This window comes from Pelobates fuscus, chromosome 5 (assembly GCF_036172605.1).
Source record: "Pelobates fuscus isolate aPelFus1 chromosome 5, aPelFus1.pri, whole genome shotgun sequence".
Lineage (NCBI taxonomy): Eukaryota > Metazoa > Chordata > Amphibia > Anura > Pelobatidae > Pelobates > Pelobates fuscus.
Genome location: NC_086321.1, coordinates 159977491 through 160000367, shown reverse-complemented (window position 1 = coordinate 160000367; position 22877 = coordinate 159977491). Strand labels below are relative to the sequence as shown.

The window sequence follows — 22877 nt, the reverse complement described above, 5'->3', positions numbered from 1 at the left end:
CTAACCACACACCAACAGACGCCTGATGGTATGCTCGGGCTTCCTACAAACCTACCCCACTTCTGCTGAATACCAGCTCTACTCACCCACGATAGAAAACCACATAGCCATACACCCTCAAACCACGGAGAGTCTGACATCATAACCCGATCTCCAATTCGGTACCTACTGCCACGGACTTGCTACGGGGAGCGACACTAGCTACTCAGTTAACTGTAGACACAACGCTGGGGCCGGGTTGTAGGATGACACAGTAACGCCACACCAGACTCCTGTTGAAATGTTTCACTCTTGCACGTCATGGTGTAATATATGACACAACGAAATAGGGACAATCACATGGGGAGAGGGAGGGAATGCAGAGGGGGAACAAACTACGTTATACTTCTTCTATTACTTAACACCCAGTGGCAGCGAGGCAGTTACGACTTCGCTATTTGGCTAACAAGTACACCTTACTATTGCACTCACCTACTTAACACCTTCGTATATACTCATCAGGACTCCCAAAGATGCCAACCCAACGCTTAATGCGTAAGATCAGCCAGTTTTTCTTAAACACAATCTGTATGTATAACATTGTATGCGTGTACTTGTCCTCTTATTCTCAACTCAAAACGAACCACCGCAATCCTATATGGAACTTACAGTAACACTTATTCTGAAACGTATGTCAGATTACCAAGACTATTTACTGTGTATGTTACTGTAATTCACATACAAATGTTGACATCTGTACCACAACCTCATGCTTCAATAAAATTTGATTGACAAAAAAAAACAAAAAACATGGGATAGATTCTATTGGTTTTGTTAGAAAGAGCAAAACATCATCAGTGAAAAGTGCAAGTTTCTTTTCCCCAGTAGGGGTGGACAGCCCTTGAATATAAGTGCTAGCTTTAAGTTGTCTGATTAGAGGCTCTAAACATAGTATAAAAATAAGAGGTGATAGGGGGCAGCCTTGGCGTGTGCCATTAGAGATCGAGAATGCAGAGGATAAGAAGCCAGTGTTGAACACTATAGCGGTTGGACGGGAGTATAGCACCATTATGATCTTAACAAATGCTTCTAAAAATCCCATTTTAAAAATGGTAGCCTCCATATATAACCAGTTAAGTCGGTTAAGTCGGTCAAAAGCTAATAAAATGCCTCTTTGAGAACTGCAATGTGCCCAATCTATTAAATCTATAAAAACCTGTGTTGTCCCCCACTTGTCTCTTTGGCACAAATCCTGCTTGCTCATCTGAAATAAGGGACAGAAGTAGCGGTTTAATGCGTGAAGCCAACAGTTTTGCGCACAATTTAAGGTCAGCAAATATGCACATAAAAATGGAGGTTTATTAGGTTTTGGAAGGGTCACGCCATGAGCTTCCAACATTTCCTGAGGATTTTGCCAGAAGACCGTATGCAATTAAAAAGATTGGTTATATGCAGGGTTAGTATTTTTTTCCAATTTATATAGTAGTAATTAGATAGGCCGTCTGGACCTGGAGCTTTATGTTTGGGCATTGTTTTAATTTCGCTCCGCACTTCTTCTTCAGTAAATGGTGCGTCGAGTTCTAAGGCTTGTTGATTAGTAAGGGATGGAAGTTGCATTTTCCCTACAAACTCCTCAATAGCCCCTCTTGTAGGAATATGAGTGATTGAATTGTCCTTTAAATTATATGATACTTTATAGTATAGTGCCAATTCTTCAACAGTATGTTGGGGATTGTAAAGTTGTGTTCCTGACTTAGAGATAATGTAGGGGATTTTAGTTTGAAGATAATTGAATTTCAATTTTTTGGCTAGCAATTTGCCTGCTCTATTGCCAGACACGTCATATATTTGCTTAAGAGATCTCATTCGTTTCTCAGTAGTGACAATGAATGTAATTCGTGGTTTATTGCATCTATTTTTTTAACCAGAGATTTATTTGGGGCCATTTTATTTTGAGTCTCAAGAGAGGCTAAATTCTGGAGGAGTCGTGACTGGGTTACATTTACTTTCCTCTTAGCAAGAGAACATAATTGTATAAGGACTCTGTGTATAACAGCTTTATGGGCCAGCCACAAACCTTCAGTTTTTGAAGTAGGGATGCTATGTTCACTGAAATAGTTGTTGATTCTCAGGGGGTATCTATCAATACTTCATTTAGCCTTCGCTTGCCTATTCCTCAAGCTGGATGAGGCGGCGTGCGAATGATCTTAATGGGAGCATGGTCTGACCATGTACGTAAACCTATGGTAACATCTGTGACATTGGAAATGGTGGATTTGTCCACAAGGCACATATCTATACGTGAGTATGATATATGTACATGGGAAAAATAAGAGTAATCTCTCGCAGAGAGGTATAAATTACGACATGCATCATACAAATCATTAGTATGAAGTAGGTTCCCTAAATAGCGACTAAGATGAAATTAAGCTGAAGTCGGTTTGTTATGACTTCTCTGTATACCCAATAAGGGATCTAGAGTGCTGTTAAACTCACCACATATAATAAGATGTCCCTTCTTCATCTGAGCGATCTTGCGGAACGCACCTTGAAACGTTTGTTGTGATTCATTGAGTGCGTATAGGTTTCCAATTGTTAGTTGTATGCCATTCAGAATGCCCACTAAGATCAGAGTCCTTCCATTTTTATCATCATATAGTTTTTCAAGAGTGAAGGACCAATCCACATGAAAATAAATAGCAACACCTCTTGATTTATAAGGAGAGTAAGCGTGGAATGACTTAGGGTATAACTGCTATTATTTTAAGATCTATTTATGAGATTGAGAATCCTGAGATAGATGGATCCTATATATATTCTAATTGCGCTTCTAAACATAGCGTTGTGTTTAGCCTACAATTTATCAAAATAGCCAAGTTGGCAGTTGTGTTCATTATTTCCGATAAAGGTATTTTGGACTAATTTTCCCAAATGGGTTGTCAACTGACCGCAACTCAGTGCTTAATGAATAAACACTATCCCTTACAGGTCAATTCGGATCTATATTCTATAATTCTATAACTTCACATTTGAGCAAAATATTTTGCTAACAAAAGGAAGCGAGTTTTCAAGTTAAGGTTCTGAAGATCCAAAGTATAAAACGTAACTGTACAATATTACATGGTATTATTGTAACATGCTAAAATGCTAGCCTTTTAGCACTTTCAACTACTACAGGTAAAAATATAATCATTAACTGTATTATTGAGTTCCCAGAGTTCTTCTGCAGTTTGTACATCATTTTCTACAAGAGACGACTCAGGAGACAGAAAAGCATTTCTGTGTGGTATGCGTGAGCCAAGAATTTAAATGCCACGTCAGTTAGTATTTGAGTACTTGATCGCCAGGGGCATGAGGGGAAAAAAAAACACATTCATTCACTTAACTTCTTGTTCTATTTTTAAATCCATATGGTATTTGTATCCGATATGCTGTGATGCCATGAATTCCTTCTGAACTATTTATTTGTGACATTTAGCAAGAATGTTATTAAAAATTGGGAATTTATACATGCCTGGTGCCAAATGTTCATAGCTGAGGTTAGTGACAGCTGTTCTATTACATTCTATAACATTTATGTACAATACATTGTATACAACATAGGCCTACTACGGTTAAAAGATCTAGAAAACAATGTTCTTTACTGATATCTCTGCCAACAATGAACCTTGCTGTCACTTGGCTTCTAACATTTGCTAAAATATGTGCTGTAGTCATAAGCCAAGAGCTTTTTTTAATAACTTGATTTAAAGCAGTCATCTTTTTTTGGAACGTGGAATGCTAAACTGAGAACACTTTTGAACAAGGGACCCAATATCAGTTATATTATAGCTTGTAACTGTGCCTGTAAAAAAAAGTCAGCCAATCAAATGCTAACGGCATTTCTCTTTCCTGTTGGCTTCCTAGCCGTGATGTGCTGTCATAGCTGGCTCTGTGCCTTTGAACAATTTTTGACACGCACATTATAATCTGCACAAGGATCAAATGCAATTTGTTAGTGTGATATGTGCTATTTTAAAAACACTTCCTTAATCCTTGCCTTACTTTAATCAAACTTTTACATACCTTCAAGATGGATTGGTTGGTATCATCTGATCATTTGGATAGTCTTGCTATGACATTCTTACATAATTGGCGTACTCTTTAGATAATGAACTTTGGGAACTAATTAGGAACAGTGTGGGGCTTACTCGTATCCGTATAACCTTTAATCTACTTATATTAGCCAACAGTTGCATTCACATTGAACATTATGTTTACATCTTACTGAAGGGAGAAGGTGGAGATTCATAGGCATAGCTTTAACCCCTTAAGGACCGCTGACGGTTCAGGACCGTCAGCGGTAAAACGTGCGTTTGGACCGCTGACGGTCCTGAACCGTCATAACGGTTTTGGGCTACTTACCTGATCGCCGTCGGTCCCACGGCGGCGATCAGCTCTCCTCCCGGTCCAGGGGGGTTGCCTGTCTGCCCGGGCAGCCCCCCCTCGGGAGATCAGGACCCCACGGCCATGTGATCACTCGATCACATGACCGCAATAGGGGTCTTTGTATCTGCCTGCAGGGGGACTGTCTGTGCTGACAGGCAGTCTCCCTGCAAGTAAAAAATCACAAATAAAGTTTTAAAATAAAGTAATAAGTGTGAAAAAAATAATAATATGTGTATATATATATGCTATATATACATGTATTATATCTATATATACCTATATATAATATATGTATATATATCATATATATATAATGTCACACTAAGTGTATTTTTATATTTATATATACGTATATAATTATAAAAATACACTTATATTTAAATTACACACGAATATATACAATATATATGGTATATATATATTATTATAAAATACAAATAATATGTTAATAAAAATAAATAACAAAAAATAAAAATAATTTTTAATAATTAAAAAAAAATTATATATATATATTCAGTTTTATTCTAACAGTATTTTGATATTGATATATATATATTTATATCAAAATACACTTAGAATGTAATGATATATATATATATGTATAAATAAATAAATAAAAATAATACGAAATATACATATGTCCACATACATAATTACATAAATAATTTCATAAATATACACGTAGACGTCAAATATATAAATATGTATATATATTAAAATTCTACGTGCATATTTATGTAATATTTTTACCTAATTAAGTAATTTTAATGATTGCAATTTGAGGGACCTGCCTGCCAACCCAGGCCAAAAGTCCAGATAATTTAATTTGCTAGCACTGTGCTTAACCCTGTAACTTTCTATGACACCCTAAATCCTGTACATGGGGGTACTGTTTTACTCGGGAGACTTCGCTGAACACAAATATTAGTGTTTCAAAACAGTAAAACATATCACAGCGATGATATTGTCAGTGAAAGTGAAGTTTTTTGCATTTTTCACACACAAACAGCTCTTTCACTGAGGATATTATTGCTGTGATATATTTTACTGTTCTGATACACTAATATTTGTGTTCAGCGAAGTCTCCTGAGTATAACAGTACCCCACATGTAGAGGTTTTATAGTGTTTGTGAAAGTTACAGGGTCAAATATAAGGCTTGATTTTACTTTTTTTTTTTTTTATTGAAATTTGTCAGATTGGTTAGGTTGCCTTTGAGAGCGTATGGTAGCCAAGGAATGAGAATTAGCCCCATGATGGCATACCATTTGCAAAAGAAGACAACCCAAGGTATTGCAAATGGGGTATGTTCAGCTTTTTTTAGTAGCCACTTAGTCACAAACACCGGCCAAAGTTAGCGTTTTTTGCATTTTTAACACACAAACAAATATAAATGCTAACTTTGGCCAGTGTTTGTGACTAGGTGGCTACTAAAAAAGACTGGACATACCCCATTTTGAATACCCTGGGTTGTCTACTTTAAAAAATATGTACATGTTAGGTGTGTTTCGGGGATTTATGACAGATAACGGTGTAACAATGTCACTATTGATACATTTAAAATATATATATATTGAAACAGCAATTTCCTACTTGTATTTATAGGCCTATAACTTGCAAAAAAAAGCAATAAAGCATGTAAACACTGGGTGTTTTTAAACTCGGGACAAAATTTTGAATCTATTTAGCAGTTTTTTTCATTAGCTTTTGTAGATAAGTAAAATATTTTTCAAGTAAAAGTCCAAAAACATGTTTTTTTTTTTATTTTTCACCATATTTTATTATTTTTTTTAAATACAATATATGACATAATATAAATACTGGTATGTAAAGAAAGCCCTTCTTGTCGTGAAAAAAACAATATATAACTTGTATGGGAACCGTAAATGAGAGAGCGGAACATTACAGCTAAACACAAACACCACAAAAGTGTTAAAACTGCTCTGGTCCTTAACGTACAAACATCGCAAAAACAGGCCGGTCCTGAAGGGGTTAATAAGATGAGGGGAAGATGAGACACATACATATCACAGGACATATAGTGTCATTCATTATACTTTGCATATTATTGTTAAAATAAACAATGACTATATGAGGATACTTTGTTTTAATGTTCCAAATGTGTGATTCTATTAAAGGGACATTATAGTCACCTGAACAACTTTAGCTTAATGAAGCAGTTTTGGTGTATAGAACAGGCCCCTGCAGCCTCACTGCTCAATCCTCTGCCATTTAGGAGTTAAATCCCGTTGTTTATAAACCCTAGTCACACCTCCCTGCATGTGACTTGCACAGCCTTCCATAAACACTTCCTGTAAAGAGAGCCCTATTTAGGCTTTCTTTATTGCAAGTTCTGTTTAGTTAAGATTTTCTTATCCCCTGCTATGTTAATAGCTTGCTAGGCAAGCTCTTAACATAGCAGGGGATAAGAAAATCTTAATTTAACAGAACTTGCAATAAAGTAAGGTAAATTAGGGCATCTGTTTGAAAGTGAAACCAGTTTTTTTTTTCATGCAGGCTCTGTCAATCATAGCCAGGGGAGGTGTGGCTAGGGCTGCATAAACAGAAACAAAGTGATTTAACTCCTAAATGACAGTGATATGAGCAGTGAAATTGCAGGGGAATGATCTATACACTAACACCGCTTTATTTAGCTAAAGTAATTTAGGTGACTATAGTGTTCCTTTAATATTTTAGTCCCTAAATAAATTGTTATGGAATAAATGTTTTAGGAGATTGGTACTTCTTGCCTGGTGCAGTAGTGTAGCTAGGGAACAGCCTCTGCAACCCCTGAGCACTTTTCCTAAACATAATGGTTGAGTTAACCTTATATTGCCTAATTCTCCCTATATAGGATGGACAGTCCCTATGTTGGGCTCAAATCATTCTGTCCCTTATTTCTCTCCCAATGTCCCTCTTTTCTAGGAGCTCCATATTGTTGGTGTCTGAGTGCATAACAGCGCTCCACAGCAATAATACCCACAGTAACGTGTGCTAAAAATATCATAAATGTGTTTACAAATCAGTTTGTACAAATAAGATACATTATTCTTGTTTTAAGTTGCATTTTAGTTCCATAAATTGGAATCAGTAGATAATTTACATTTCTCAGAACCCATCCACTCCCACCCGTAAAATTAAAGTGTCCCTCGTTGTCCACTTAAAATGTTGGAAGTTATGTAATATGGATCATGCCACAAAAACACCACTGCTAATAACATCTTGACATTGAGTCAAACTCATATCTCATATACTTAAGTGGTATTTAATCACTTCATAATGTCCCATGAGTTCATGGAATGAGTTCAGTAACATCATGTGGAAAGGAGTATTTAAATCAAATAGAATTTTTTTTTTTTACATTCCTAAAGGGATACTGTAAGCATGAGATCCTCATTTACCATAACAGCTCAGACTGGAAGAGTGCCCTACAGAAACAGGTACGTTTTAACGTGTTCCTAACAGTTTCCAGTTTATTGTCGGATGGAGCCAGGAGACTCCTGGCACCATAATCACTATAGTACACTGTTGTGGTTATGGTGCTTAGAATTACTCTTTAAATATTTATTTGGAACTCATTTTTCCATGAGACAAAAGTGCCTGCTAGAGAGATCAAAATGTTAACAAATGTCATGGAACATAATATAATATTAAGAAAAATATATTTTATAGACTTTCTATTTGTCTGTGAAATAGTAGTTTGAAAAGCATCAACTGGGAATTATAACATGGAATACAGAGCGCTGCACTGTACCATAAACAACAGTGTATCAATGAGACACTCCCTGTAGTATTAACTAATATAAGGACTGTAAGCTCATTTGAGCAGGGTGCTCATCAACCTATTGTTCCTGTAACATTGTGTAATTGTCTCATTTATCATTAAATGTCCCCCTTTTTATAATATTGCGGAATAAGTTGTCGCTATATAAATGCCAAAAATAATAACAATAAGAGCTATGGGAATTCACTAGAAAATGCAATTTTGAGGACAAAACAGCCAACTTTGAAACATAGCTAACAAATATATATTTGTTATCCAATTTCACTAGGCTGTCCTAAATGTTCCATTCCCTGCTGCATTAGCCTCAAATTTGCAGTTTCCATTTTAGTGAATAATTGTGCATTGTAAAGAAAGCTTGAGACTATAGATCGTGCTGTTCTGTGATCCTTCTCTCCCCATCTTGTGATGTTCGAATCTGATTACTCCCCCACCCCCACAGAGGAAATGAATGAAATAAAGACAGATTTCTCAAAAAATGCTTTTTAACATTTACTGAGTCTGACATATAATGTTGTTCATGAAACAGAAAGTCGATTCATTCTCTCAAGCAAAAAATACAGGATGACATTTCCTTACCAAGAGAGATATAATTTATATAAGCCATTAAGGTTTATCAGGACACCTGTTTTCATCATAAGGGAAAATGATGACTTTGTTTTCCATTTTTTACTAAGATGGCTCTTTTATGCCATTGCAGCTCATGTATTATTTGGCCTGAGAGAAACTGCCTTAAGTGCTGTTTCCATCAGTCTGAGGGGTAAAGATGAATATTGGTGACTGTGTAGTTTTAGATGCATTTCACGTTTGGTTTTTATGATACGGTAAAGGTTTATGGAAGTCAGAGGGAATTTTCCGGGACTAAGTCATCACCAGTTATTTCGGCTTTCTTTTATTACTGGAATCCACAAATAATTGATGGTCACGTTCAGGAAATAAATGTGAATGAATAGCTACGTGTGAAGCAGCATTAAATTTACTTTATATTTATTGTATCACGCCCTTAGAGATAAAAAATAACACAGGTCTGTAAAGCATTGAATTCAAAGTGGAATTCTAATTTGCATACAGATTTCTATTTTATTTAAGGTTACCTTTGCAGATTCTCAATTTAGGAATGTACGTGGTGGCCTCACAAAGTGCTTCCATGCAGTCTTGAGACCTTGTTGAATATATTTGGTTCCATTACACAAATTTTCATACATGGCCAGCTTAGCCAGTCAGAAATATTTCCTAAGCTCACTGCAAACTCCACAAACCTGCAAGTGTTCTTGGGGTCTTTCTCATTGATCAAGATCAGTTATGTGTAAGAACTTGTGTTGGGAAATAAGAGACAAGCCACCACCAAGAAGGAGGAACAGTTAAATGGACACTATTGTCACCAAAACAACCTTAGCTTAATGAAGCAGTTGTGGTGTATAGATCATGCTCCTGCAGTCTCACTGCTCAATCCTCTGCCATTTAGGAATTAAATCACTTTGTTTGTGCAGTCCTAGTTACACCTCCCTGCATGTGACTTACACAGCCTACCTAAACACTTCCTGTAAAGAGTCATCATGTTTACACTTCCTATATTGCAAATTCTGTTTAATTTATAATTTCCTATCTCCTGCTATGTTAATAGCTTGCTAGACCCCGCAGGAGCCTCCTGTCTATAATTAAAGTCCAATTTTTAGAACAGGAGATAAAACCTTTTAAAGTAAGTTACATGAGATCGAAAATGAAACCATTTTGTTTTTATGCAGGCTGTGTCGGTCACAGCCAGGGAAGGTGTGGCTTGGGATTTAAGGGCTAAATGGCAGTGAATTTGAACAGTGAAACGCCAGAGGCATGATGTATACACCAAAACTGCTTTATTAAGCTAAAGTTGGTTTGATGACTACAGTGTCCCTTTAACAGCATTGCATAATTAAAATGGGGTAACAGAGAACAGCAATGGACCAGAAACTTGACAGGATGTTTTTGTTGTTATTCTGTCTCTCACTGTTAAAATACACCTACCATTAAAATTATAGATGGATCATGTCTTTGTCAGTTGGCAAACGTTCAAAATCAGCAGGGGATCAAATACTTTTTTCCCTCACTGTACCTTTTTATCAAGATTCTTGGATATTTTGTAAAGTAAGTGGTAACATATTGATATTTTTAAGCCTAGGTTTCATTGAAATGCTTAACATGCTATCTATAGTAATATTTATTGTGCATTTTTTCTACTGGTCATAGCAGTGGAAATAGTATTATTTTTTTTTTATAAAAAACAGTGTACAAAAAACCCTTATGAGCGCTTTTTCATTTTAAAAAAACTCTACAGCGTTAAGAAACTTCATAACGGTATAGTGTCCTGAACATATATTCAGGGTCCCCAAATGTCAAATTGAAGTAAAAAAAATCCATAAAAAAGCCACGGCTCATTCTAACCAGCCACCCGCTGTGTGTTCCTTTATGGAGACAACCTTATGGAAGTTGTCGCATCTTCGTCTTATCGTCTAATCCAATGCTTCTCCCAAAGAATCATTCGGTACCAGAAGAGCATAGGCGGTCATATCACTGTTTAGTAAATAATGACCAATATGTAATTTTATTCACAGATACATTAGTCTAAATTTCAAAATGGAAGGGACACATATGTATTTACATATAATACATCAACAATCTATAATAACATTTTAGAATTGGCTTAGTGTTCAAAATTGGTTTTAGAAAAAAAAAATCAGTATTTTTCTGATTTTTTTTATTACAAGTAACTATGTAATGAGTTTTAACTTTGACTTGTGTCTGCTAATGCAAGCTTGCAAGAATAGGACATTTGTGTAATTTCTATTTTAAACTTAATTTGACCGAACCATATCATAATTTATTAAAGCATCCAGATATTTAATTTTATTCATACACACCATTTTCCAGCCTACAAATAAAAGTGACTCAAACGCATTTACATATAATGTACCTACAAAGAATATTGATAGAAATTATACCATTGGCTGAGTGCTCATAAATTGGTTTTATATGAATTTTTCAATAATAAAGTTTCACACCCCTGTAGTCATTTGACCTCTGTTTGCTTATACAAGCTTGTACGAATATGCTGTTAGAATGAGCTAAACAAAACTGTGGTATAGAAAATAAAAAAAAAACAGATAAAACAGTAACTCAAATTTAAAAAAAAAAAAAAAAAAAAAAACATTGCTTGTTGTTGAACAATACTGCAGCAATTATAAAATATAAAGAAATGGTTTCCCTCAATAACAAGCATAGCTCCTTGTCAATGATCTGCAGATTTCTAAGCTTTAAGAAGCCAGTTATAGGATATTACTCCCGCTTGATCATAGAGTTGACAGATCACACATTTCTATTTCTTAGTTTAATGTGCTGATATAAAGCGGTAAAGACTCAAATATGTATCCGTCGCACAATTGATGGGAAACTAAGATATAACAAATGCAAAGCTTCCACTCGCCTTTCTTTGTGCTCCAGCTATATCTTTTCATTGTATGTCTGCCATTTCCCCCCCCAAAACTTGAGCTGCTCTGATAATAAGTAGTGTTCCATAAAATAAAGTTCTTACAGGAATGAATTTGTTATTCTCTTCTATTACAAGAAATACATTTAGCATTCTTTACTAGACACACTGTCTAATGAGTTGCCAACATTTGAACTTTGATGATGGGTAATCAATGGTTGACTGGCACATATAAATAGAAGCTACAGTTTGATGGAAATTAAAATGAAAGATCACATTTTAATGTACTCTTCTATGGAGCTTAAGAGGATACTACACCAAAACAACTTTAGTTTAATGACGCAGTTTTGATTTATAGATCATGCCTCTTCAGTCTCATTGCTCAATTCTCTGACATTTAGGAGTTTAATCACCTGGTTTATGGACCCTTGTCACACCTCCCTGCATGTTATTTGCACAGCCTCCCTACACACGTCCTGCAAAGTAACATCTAATGTTTACACTTCCTTTATTGCAAATACGGTGTAATTTAGAATTTCTCACCTCCGCTCTGATAATCGCTTGCTAGACCCTGCAGGAGCCCCCTGTGTGTGATTGAAGTTAAATTTACAGAGCAGGAGACAAAAACTTATAAAGCAAGGTAACATCTGATTAAAAATGAAACATTTTTTATGCAGACTGTGTCAGTCACAGCCAGAAGAGGTGTGGCTAGGGCTGCATGAACAGAAACAAAAACAAAAGGTGCTCTATTCCTTTTCTTGTGTGATTTAACTCCTAAATGATCACACAATAAATGGTATTTAATTGAGCAGTGAGACTACAGGGGCATGATCTATGTACAAAATATTCTTCATTATGCTTAAGTTGTTCTGATAACTATAGTGTCCTTTCAAAGGCACACTTCATGATAGATAATTGTATACTAACATATCATATATTCTGCTTTTGTAGGTGTAACAGTAAGGTCTTATGAGAGCATCACTGCAATAAGGTTCTTCTCTATTTTCATAGTGAGCATGTTTAAGCTATGGAATGTGAATATATTTGCATCTGTTTTTGCATGTCTCATTGTAAGTTGAATGTTGTGTTACTGGAGAAGTATTGGTGAATAAAGTACATTGGGTATTTTTTTTATTTTTTTTATTTGAAAGGATTTCTGCCACTGTCTCCATTTTTTTCTGAAAGTGAAAAACCGGGCAGTGGAATTAGGCAGCATATTGGAAGTAGGAGACTAGAAAGATGAGCTAAGCTATTTGGTTCTTTCATAAATATAAAACCCTGATGAAATACTAATATTGACTCGGTTGGAATTTCATTGAAGTTCTAATTACCTTTAAAAGATTAGGAGCTACTTTGCCCTATGGTACATTACTAAGTAGACAAATCTTGACAAGAAGGCAAAGCTTTCATTATCAAGTTTTATCAGTTCCCACGGCTGTCACTAGCTCGAATCACATTAATATCTCTCTCCATGGTAGAAATAAAATATGGAGACTCCCACCATCTTGCGGTATCCTACATAGAAATCACCGTTGTACTCTTGCACGTGCACAGAGTACAGCACTGCTGTGGCTCTTGGCGGATAAAGCACCGGGAATTGAGAAGAGAAGATAGTGGTGTCTGCAGGGGACAGCTTCAGCTAATTATAACTGCCTTTTCCTTGCATCCACGGACCAATGCAACCCAAGCAGGGATGTCATCTTTGTTGGTGTTTGCACAATAGGCAAATACACACAAAGACAACAGTTTAGGCCACTTTAGGCTAGGTAGTATGGTTCCTCTTTGGCGTGAGAGACCTGAAGGTTTAGGTAGGCCCCATTATCCCTCCATATCGACCATATAGTCAGAAACTTGGGTGTGAGCCATGCTACATGGTAATTCTTGGAACTAAAAACAAAGGAGGCTGATGTAGGCTGCATAGCTTGTCTTGGAAATAAAAGGTCTAGGGATGGAGCTTTCATTTTTATTCCAAAAATAGATAACATTGAGCAAGCATGACATTTTTATTAAAGCATCTGCCTGAAAAATAAGAAGACTTTGTAACACATTCTCTGCCATATAGTAAGTGGTTACCTTCATCTTACAGTATAGGAGAATTCTATTAGGGTGTTTAAGTCTCCTTTGGCCTTAAAGGCACCCAGATCACTTAATCTCATTGAAAATCTACTTAGGAAATCATTAAAACAATGATTTTCTATGGAGAGGGCTTAATGCGCTTGTGGCGCTTGCCATGCATGCGCCTTAGCCTTCCCCCCACATCCCCCCTTTGCCAGGTGATGACGGAGGAGGCCGACCCAGCTGCGAGGAAGATCGGCAATGGAATCAGGTGAGTACAGTAAGGGTTGTTAAAGGGAGCTATAGTGTTTGGAATACAACTTTGTAATTCCCAGCACTATAGTATACCTTTAACATCAATCCACCCCCTCCTATCAGAACGAACATTTGAGTTACAAACTTTTATGTGTTATCACAAAGTGTCTTTTATAATGAGAACTAGCTGAAGATTTCAGTTTGCTACACAGTACCAATCCCCCATATGTTTTCCAGAAGTAGTGGAAAGAACAGCAATTCATTTTTAATGTAACAATTAGGCAAGTTAAAAAGCTATCTCATTACTTCAGTATAAAAAGCACAAATGAAATGGAATTCACATCAGTCAGCAAGGCTTGAACCATGAAGAAAATGCATGCATTATAAAAATGTCTGTTAGGTATGCCAATGACAACAATTTTATATACTTAGGAAGGCTTGTGGTCAAAATGATGTCACCAGAAAGCTCACAACGAATTTCCTATGGTCATATCCAAAAGGGAAATTTAAACGTTTCAACTTTCAAGCAAACTATATCTGTTTGTTGTCAATAATATTTAATTATTATTCCAGGTGTCAAATAATAGTTTACGCTTTGGATTTTTAAGGATACACATTAGAGGCCATTTAATTGCCTATATTCTACTCTGAAATTACAATTATGTAATGGTCAAGGTAATATAAAAAAAAATCTAATTAAAGCAAAACAATATCCAGTAAGGCAAATTCTGAATTATTTCCATTGCACATGCTGCCCCAAGGCCAGTGTCCTCAATGCGCCCCCCGCGATATAGATAAATATATATATATATATATATATATATATATATATATATTCAAAGTTTGGGATATTCATTTGGATGCATTTATAAGACTGGTTTGGGGTATAATTGGATGGTGAAAGTGACTAGGTGGATGATAAGTGGGACAGGGAGAGTGTGTGTGTGTGTGTGTGTGTGTGTGTACGCGCGGGTGCGTGCGCGCACACGCACACACGCAGAGGCTGCTTTTGGTTTCGTATATTTGTTGGAATGCTGCTTGTGGGGTCTAAGTGACTGCTGCAATGTTGCATGTGGTGCTGTAGTGGGACTAGTGGCTATGGTGGGGTGATAGTATCTTTGGCTGGAGTAGAGGGCATAGTGGAGACCATATGATTCAACTTTTTTTTATCATTGTGCAGTGTACATACAAAAACAATAAAACACAGTTGGCCTCTGATCAGAAATACAGTAGTGCTTTATAAAACATACAACAAAATAAAGAATAAAAACTCAGTAATACCTAAGCAATATATTCCCTCAATCATTAATAAAACAACTTTAACAGCCTATTAATACAAATATACATTACACAATAGTGCCACCAATATTATACAATTCAACTAAATAGTCTATAGCCCTAATACAAACTAAAAAATATGGGCTATAGGCTATATAGATGAATCTACTTTTAATCAATCCATTGTTTTGCCCTCTTTTGTGCCCGCCCACAATATCTTTATTTATTTTTTGCCATTCCTGCATTATTGGGAACATACCGTTATTCTTTTTACCACTCTTTCTTGGTTAAAGGGAATAAAATAAAAAGTGAAGTAAAAAAAAATAAAAGGAATAAGCCATTGGCAAAAATTAAAGAGAAGACCGGTAAATATTTCTCATCAAACAGATACAATGACAATTACACTAGAATTCTAGTTTGGAAAACCAGACTTGCGGCACTAGGGAAAATGCAAGGAAATCATCTTAAGTGTTTGTAATCATAAAGGACATAGGGGAAGAATTGGAATACGCACACACATTAAAAAAAACAAGAAAGATGTGGGCCTCCTGCTGCCTTATGACATACACAGTCAAAGCTACAAATCAAAACATGACAAAGGCTGATGTAAAGCATATAGAAGAAAATCAAAGTACTTCGGCAATTCATCTTCTCGTGTGCTTAAATTGTCAAAAAGGCCTCTTACCTCTCTCTCCTTTAGTTTCATGGCAAGGACTAGCTGATGTCTGTGGTTAGTAAGTGCCTCCCGAAAGTTTCCTTTGGAAAAGAATGCAGATCCCAGATTCCCATAGGCTCGGCACTCTCCCGTCTGGTCACCTGGATCACATTGATGCAATATGGTTATTTCATAAGTAGAGCACAATTACCCTTGCTCTTACTTCTGTTTTTATAATCCTTACAGCACATGGAGGGATCGCAGGACACCAATGGAAATTATGGTCTTTGATCTATTACACACATACCTCACTATTGTTTTAGAGCTAAAATTCGTCCTCTATACTTAAATTGTTCAACATGTTCAGCTATTGACTAGAACATATGCTTAAACATGGAGAATATGGATAGCTAACATTTAACCTGGCAACTGGCATGCCAAAGATTAGCCTGAAATGATATAGGAAATTTGTTGCAGTTATACGCGATCTGACGCATATATGTAACTATAATTCAGGAAAGTTAAACAAAACCTTAATTGTTACACATTTTAAATATATTTTTATATTACCCACCTCTGTACCACATACGAGATTAAACTGAAATACAAGTAAGTCAAGATATAAGTTATTAATATTTTTGATTGTTAATGTTGGTAAATATTTTGTGTTTGGTTTATTTTTATGTGACTGGGTTATCTCATTGTCTCTCCATGTCAACAGGATAAACAAGATGTAGATCCCTTGCTCACAGTTCCTAGAGGGGTATCAGCTACACCCAAGAACGTCAAAGCTATTTTTTTTTGGTGACCTTGTATCGTATGAAATTGTCAGCATTCTAGAACTGGATTCCCATTTAGGGTGGTATCATTCTAATAAGCATATGTCATAAGTTTTCAGTGTAATACCAAACATGAGAGAGAGAGAAAGTGGAGAGCTAGCTACTGAATTTGCCCAATCTTGTATTCTTCAAAAACACATTTTTTTTTTTTTGCTTTAGTTTAAAGGAAATTCTATTTCAGATGCCTAGAGGCTCATCTTTAAATTCAAACACAGTTTAAAAGCTGAAAGTAAGACATCGAGATGAAGTTGTTATGGTGGGTACATCTGACGGGAGTGTCCTTTGAGTTGTTTGTGCAAGTCATAATTTTATGAAACCTCTTCAGGATTATTTTTCTTGACTTCAGAGTCTGGTAATCCTGCTTTATTATACAGAAATATAAATAGCGTGTTCAATTACTGGTTAGTTATTCTTCTTATATCAGCTTCATAATTATCCATAGACAATGAACGTGTGCACCGACGATCTACTTAAGAATCATTATGTACACTCATCACTGCTGCTAACTAAGCCTTTTTATAGATCATACTCTATAATGTGAACACATCCCATTGGTTTGGTGACAGATTAGAGAATGGTTTTACCATGTACAAATGCTAATAAAACGCACTCATATAATTACTCATCGAACTTTATCACATCAATATAAACATCATGCAGACACTGCATAAATGTAAATACTGCACGGAATTCTAAATGAACGTATATTTCATTATAAATAATAATGCACTAGTTTGTGACATGCGTCACAGAAATCTGCATTCACGATATGTTAATATATTTAACCTGGAGAAATGCTATACATTTTTTTTTTTATAAATTCCTACTATTAATATTCAAAGCAAGTATAGCATGGATTTGTTTATGAATTGATAATCGACTATACTATATGATAAAATAATATCATTTACATGTTAAATAATAAATGTGATTAAAGAAAACTATGGACAAATGAAAGTTCAATGTCTTATAATAACTCCCTTATTTTCCCTTTTGTGTGTTTTCTTTATGAAAAGCAGAACTAAAGAATAATCTGCCTGATTTTGAGTCAGTCTTCCTGGTTCTAGCATGAGCAGTTTTATAGACTTCAGCCCCTATCTCTTTGACAGACGTCAGCAGTAACCCATTAAAATGCCATTTACTGGCTGCATACACCCAAATCGCACTGATTTGGGTCACTGAAGGTTGACATTTCTACAATAGAAGTTTGTAATGCATGGCTTCTTTAATCCATTTGCATAACCACACAGCTGAATGTAGGAAGAGGAGAGATACAAAATGGTGGTATGTTCTCCTTCAGATAGGAGGGTTTGATCAGGTGACTTGTGTGAAGTGATGATTTAAATTGGAATTGTCATGACTGATAAATTTGAGCATGCCAGTAGCCAAGTAAAAGATATGGGTTGCGCTTTTAACTTTCCCAAAATATTTGGTAGTTTTTTTTAGTTTTTTTAATATTTGCATTACATGTCTGGCTGTCCTGAAAACAGCTGGCAGAGTCTGACTTAAAATATGCAGGTCATGCACAACAGTACATTTTAAATTTGTATCAATCAGTGGCAAGTTGTATTACATTTTGTTCTCGCTCCAAGTTTCTTTAATACTTAGTTATATGCTGCAGATAGACTTCCCATTCAGGACCAGAATCTACCCATGCTGGAGAGTCACAAAAGGGACTGGACAATAAATGGTTTTGGTCCATTGATCCTTTTAGACTACAACCCATGATTTTAGGTTACATTGGAGTATTGATCATTACATCAATACACCAATGCTAAGGGTGGCTGCAGAAATGCAGGATGAAGTTTGAAAAATGATGCCCGTCTCTGCTCATTTGTATATGAAGCAGAGCATTGTGGGAAAATTGTGGAAATCATGATTTCTCAGAAATCTTGCATTAAAGATAGACTTTGGGCAAGGTCAGACTTGCGTCATGTGATAGACAACAATAAACTATGTCTTTTTTTTATTAAGTGGAAGTTATTTATTTAAAAAGGAAATTCTAAGCACCAAAACAACTTAGGCTTAAAAAGCAGTTTTGGTGTGTAGATCGTGCCCCTGCAGTCTCAATGCTCAATTCTCTACCATTTACAAGTTAAATAATTGCTGTTTTATGTATGCAGCCCTAGCCACACCTCCCTTGGCTTTGATTGACAGTTTCATTTTTAATCTGATCTGACACCACAGTGTGTTTACTTTAGAAGTTTTTATTATCTGCTCTGTTCAATTAACTTTAATGACACAAAGGCTCTAGCAGGGTATTAACAGAGCAGGGGATACATTCTAAATTAAACAGACTGTACAATAAAGGAGGTTAAACATTAGATCTCTCTCTTCACAGGGATTGTAAAGTGAGACTGTGTAGGTCACATGTAGGGTAGGTGTGGCTAGGGCTGTATAAACAAAGAGATTTAACTAAATTGCATAGAATGGAGCAGTTAGACTTCCTGGGCATGATCTATACACCAAATTCACTCCATTAAGCAAAAGTTGTAATTATACATAGTTTATATACATAAACCTATCCACATAATCAAATTACAATGAAATGCGTTTTAGATTAAGACCATTTCTTTTTATTACCTGGTTCCGGTACTCTCTTATACTCCTTAGCACTATTTTACAGTAAATTTTTACTTGTAATTTTTATTTTAAGAGTCAGTACTTGTGAGTGACATGGAAATCCTTAAAATACAATTATGTGACAGCACCTAAAATAGTATTTATTTTCTTATACTTTTTATATAATTTAAAAAAAAAATCACATATAAATAAACAGAAATAGAATGATATGTACCTAGAGTCTTTGCTACGTCCAAGTCCTGTTGCATATATCCTGTACTTTTCTCTGTGTTCCCAAGAGACCAGTAAGCACTGCTTAGGGCAGAAAAGACTGATCCCCTCAGTTTTAGACTGCAAGTTCCGATTTTCAGGGCAGCTTCTAGTACAACCACAGACGCTCCATGGTGTCCTGAGGTCAGTAGTTCTTGCCCAATCACTGACACAACCACAAAGGGACTTTTGTCTAGTTTCATTTTCTGGAGTTGCTGATAGGTTGGTTCCAGGGATTCTATGGAAATAATATACAACAAATTAAACATATTAATAATACATTCTTTAGGAACTAAACACAGGGTTCAGAAAGGTTGTTATCTATGCGTATGATCAATTATATAAAAAAAGAAAAGTGTATTTCCCTATGCCACTTTCTTATCTTGGGGAGATAATGGGGAGGATGCTGATCCCTGATTGTCGTTGTAAACATGTAGTCTGCACCTCCAGATGCAAATCACTTTATCCTTTTAATGGTTAATTAGAAGACTGCCATGATAACTCAGGCAATGATCTGTCACATCTAGGGACACCAAAGCATATGGGAGCAATACATGTGGTCTGTACCTGCTAGTGGTACAGACCATATGCTCCTTGGGCATCCTGCATTATTAGAGTGCCAGGCAGGTCAGGAAAATTATGCATTGTTTTTCTGAAATTATCTGATTAGCCAATGACATAATACTAAGAGCACCAAACTGAAGGAACATATGTAAGATATAGTGATATGCATACAACCACAGACACACTCTGTCTGTATATTGAAAAGCAAATAAAATAAATAAACTTAGTTGTTCCACATCACTTGTGTATAATTTTTTACACTTCTTAAAGGAACACTCCAAGCACCATAACCACTACAGCTTAATGTGCTAACCATTGTCAGTAGTCAGATCATTTGACTTCTCACCTGGGGTCTGCTGTATTCCGCTTCCCGTCTCCATCTATCTATCTATAACATCAGCCTGGCATTTAAAATCCCTATTCCCTATGCCCTGCTTATTTGCAATCTGAAGCTTAATCCAACCATGCCAGAATTAAATAAGCGGGACATCCCATTATGATACAGAGTGTATACTAAATCTAAAAGTGACAGTGAAGAATCTACTACTTAATGTAAACGTATATTCATAACGCTATAGTTTATTATTTTACTGTATTCATGTCCACCCGCCATGGGTTGGGATGGTAAGCTCTGAAACTTAATTCCACCAATTCAAACCAAATACAAAAAAATGCTCTATAACAGGTGCCATTTTAAAACTTTGAAATAATGCTCATATTTGCATTAGTAACAGGGAACTTACTTGGAGCTAGGTTGCAAGATTCTGTAGAAAGGCTTTGAGAGTATTGGCCATAGTTTTCTTATCTCTATGTGAATGATCATTCTTTAAAATGGAGTGTGTGCGGTTATTCCTATACCAGCTATGTACAGGTAAGGCCACATTACAGTAAAATAAAAACTATGCACTGGCTATTCTTCAACTAGGCACAATGTAATATTGTATTTTTATTTCTAACACAGTAGCACTACGTTGTTTATAGTCACTGTGAACATTAATATACACGTTGCTTCTTTTTCTATCTTATTACAGAATGCCTTTAATTTATGTAACGGCAAAAGAACCAGTTAAGAGGACATGTAACAATGCTCTCTATACATACAGAAACCCCTGCTATGCTCTGTGTTTTCACTGGATTCTGTAAAAGCATTGTTTAAACATGTTAATAGATTAGCATGTTGACCAGTCTTTTTTGGCAGTTTTGCCAAACACAAATACAAAAGCAATATATTATGTAGATGCCTCTGTTTATGCGTAATAACTTGTGTTCCAACAAAGATTATTACAACAAAACAAAATGTTAGTCTAAAATACACAACACACACACACACACACACTTGATTTATTTTTGGATTAATATATAATTGAAGTCAGTTTATGCACCAACTGGCTCCTAATATTGATACCTTGTGTTATTATGATGCCAGTTTATGTGTGTGATTTATTATTCTAATATAAGTTATAAGGGATTAACAGTGAGCAGTTGTTTGCGTTTTCAATTCATTTTATTACGGGGAATATATTTGCCAAAGAACATAAGATACAGGGCTTGTGATTCCTTTTTCTAAAGCCTTCTTCTTGTTCCCGTCTATGTTTTCATCTGGATTTTGATCTATATATGTGGATCAGTATAATGTTAATTAATAACATTTTGGAAAAGTAGAACTGTGATAGTTTGCAATTGCTAGTTGTCTGTACTTCATCTGAGAATCTCACATGCGTGCAGTAACATCAGAGCAAGCAGAGTTATGTACAGGAAACACAAATCAAAAGAAACACCACATTGAAAGGAAGATCAATTTGAAGTAGCTAATTTACAATTACAAATGCAGTAACAAAGATAAATTATGTTGCCAATTAGAAGGGTGCTGTAAAAAGAAAGGTCTGACAGAGTTTTCAACTAACAAGGTTTTCCAACCTAAAAAGGGCAAATGGTTCTCACCCACATTAAATGTCCGGAAACCGTAATGTTATTTAAAGTTATGATACACGCAAATTAAATTCCATCGATACATTGTGCTAGCATAACTTATACATTCATTCCTCCCCTATCTGTTAATCAATCCTTCAATACATATTTAGCATAGACCTCTATGTTGATCATTTCCTGACAGGGGAGAGCAGGAGAACCATCCTACAGGCAGTTCTGCTTTTTTTGTACAGCAATAAAACTGGATGCACTGTGGTGGCTTTGGTTATTTCTCTGTCAGGTACCGGCAAAGACAAAACAGGGACGTAGAAAAGAAAAAAAAAAAGTAGATGCTCATTTCAGGCAGCAAAGGTTCATAGGTGAATAGGACAAGGCATTGATGAAATACCAGATAGACAACAGGAGTACTAGACTTGACAGCTTGTTCAAAGAATAGGGCGAACAGAACAACTGAGCATAGAATACTTTCTATAGCTTTCCATAGAGGAAAAAGGATATATCCCCACCATGTCATCCTACTACAACCTACCCTACCTTCCTCTATAAAATCTGTTGCATTCGGTGCATGCGCTCCTAGAGTGCCAGAAGGGGGTGCCCTGTCCTCCACCATACATTATAGCAAAGGACGCCGTTAGAAGCAGCTTGTGTGATGCATGCAGCGCTGTATTTAGCACGAGGCTGACAAGGCATTTTCCTTGGGTGGCACTTTCAAGGGGGCAGCTAAAGAAGGCTGCCCCCAAACGCCCCAGCAGATACTTTGTCAACCTTTTGTCCTGGGGGGGCCAAAGAGCTCGTTAGCTGGCCACCTCAGGACACCCCCAAGG

General features: G+C 36.0%; 1 protein-coding gene across 1 annotated transcript in view; it reads right to left on the bottom strand.

The window, feature by feature from the left end:
* TTC28 (tetratricopeptide repeat domain 28) overlaps positions 1-22877 on the bottom strand; it is a 521381-nt gene that overhangs the window by 266869 nt on the left and 231635 nt on the right. Inside the window, exons 4-5 of the mRNA XM_063454614.1 lie at positions 19526-19798; positions 15920-16050 (exon numbers count right to left, since the gene is read on the bottom strand). Of these exons, the coding sequence (XP_063310684.1) occupies positions 15920-16050; positions 19526-19798 (404 nt within the window). The remainder of the gene's footprint in view (positions 1-15919; positions 16051-19525; positions 19799-22877) is intronic.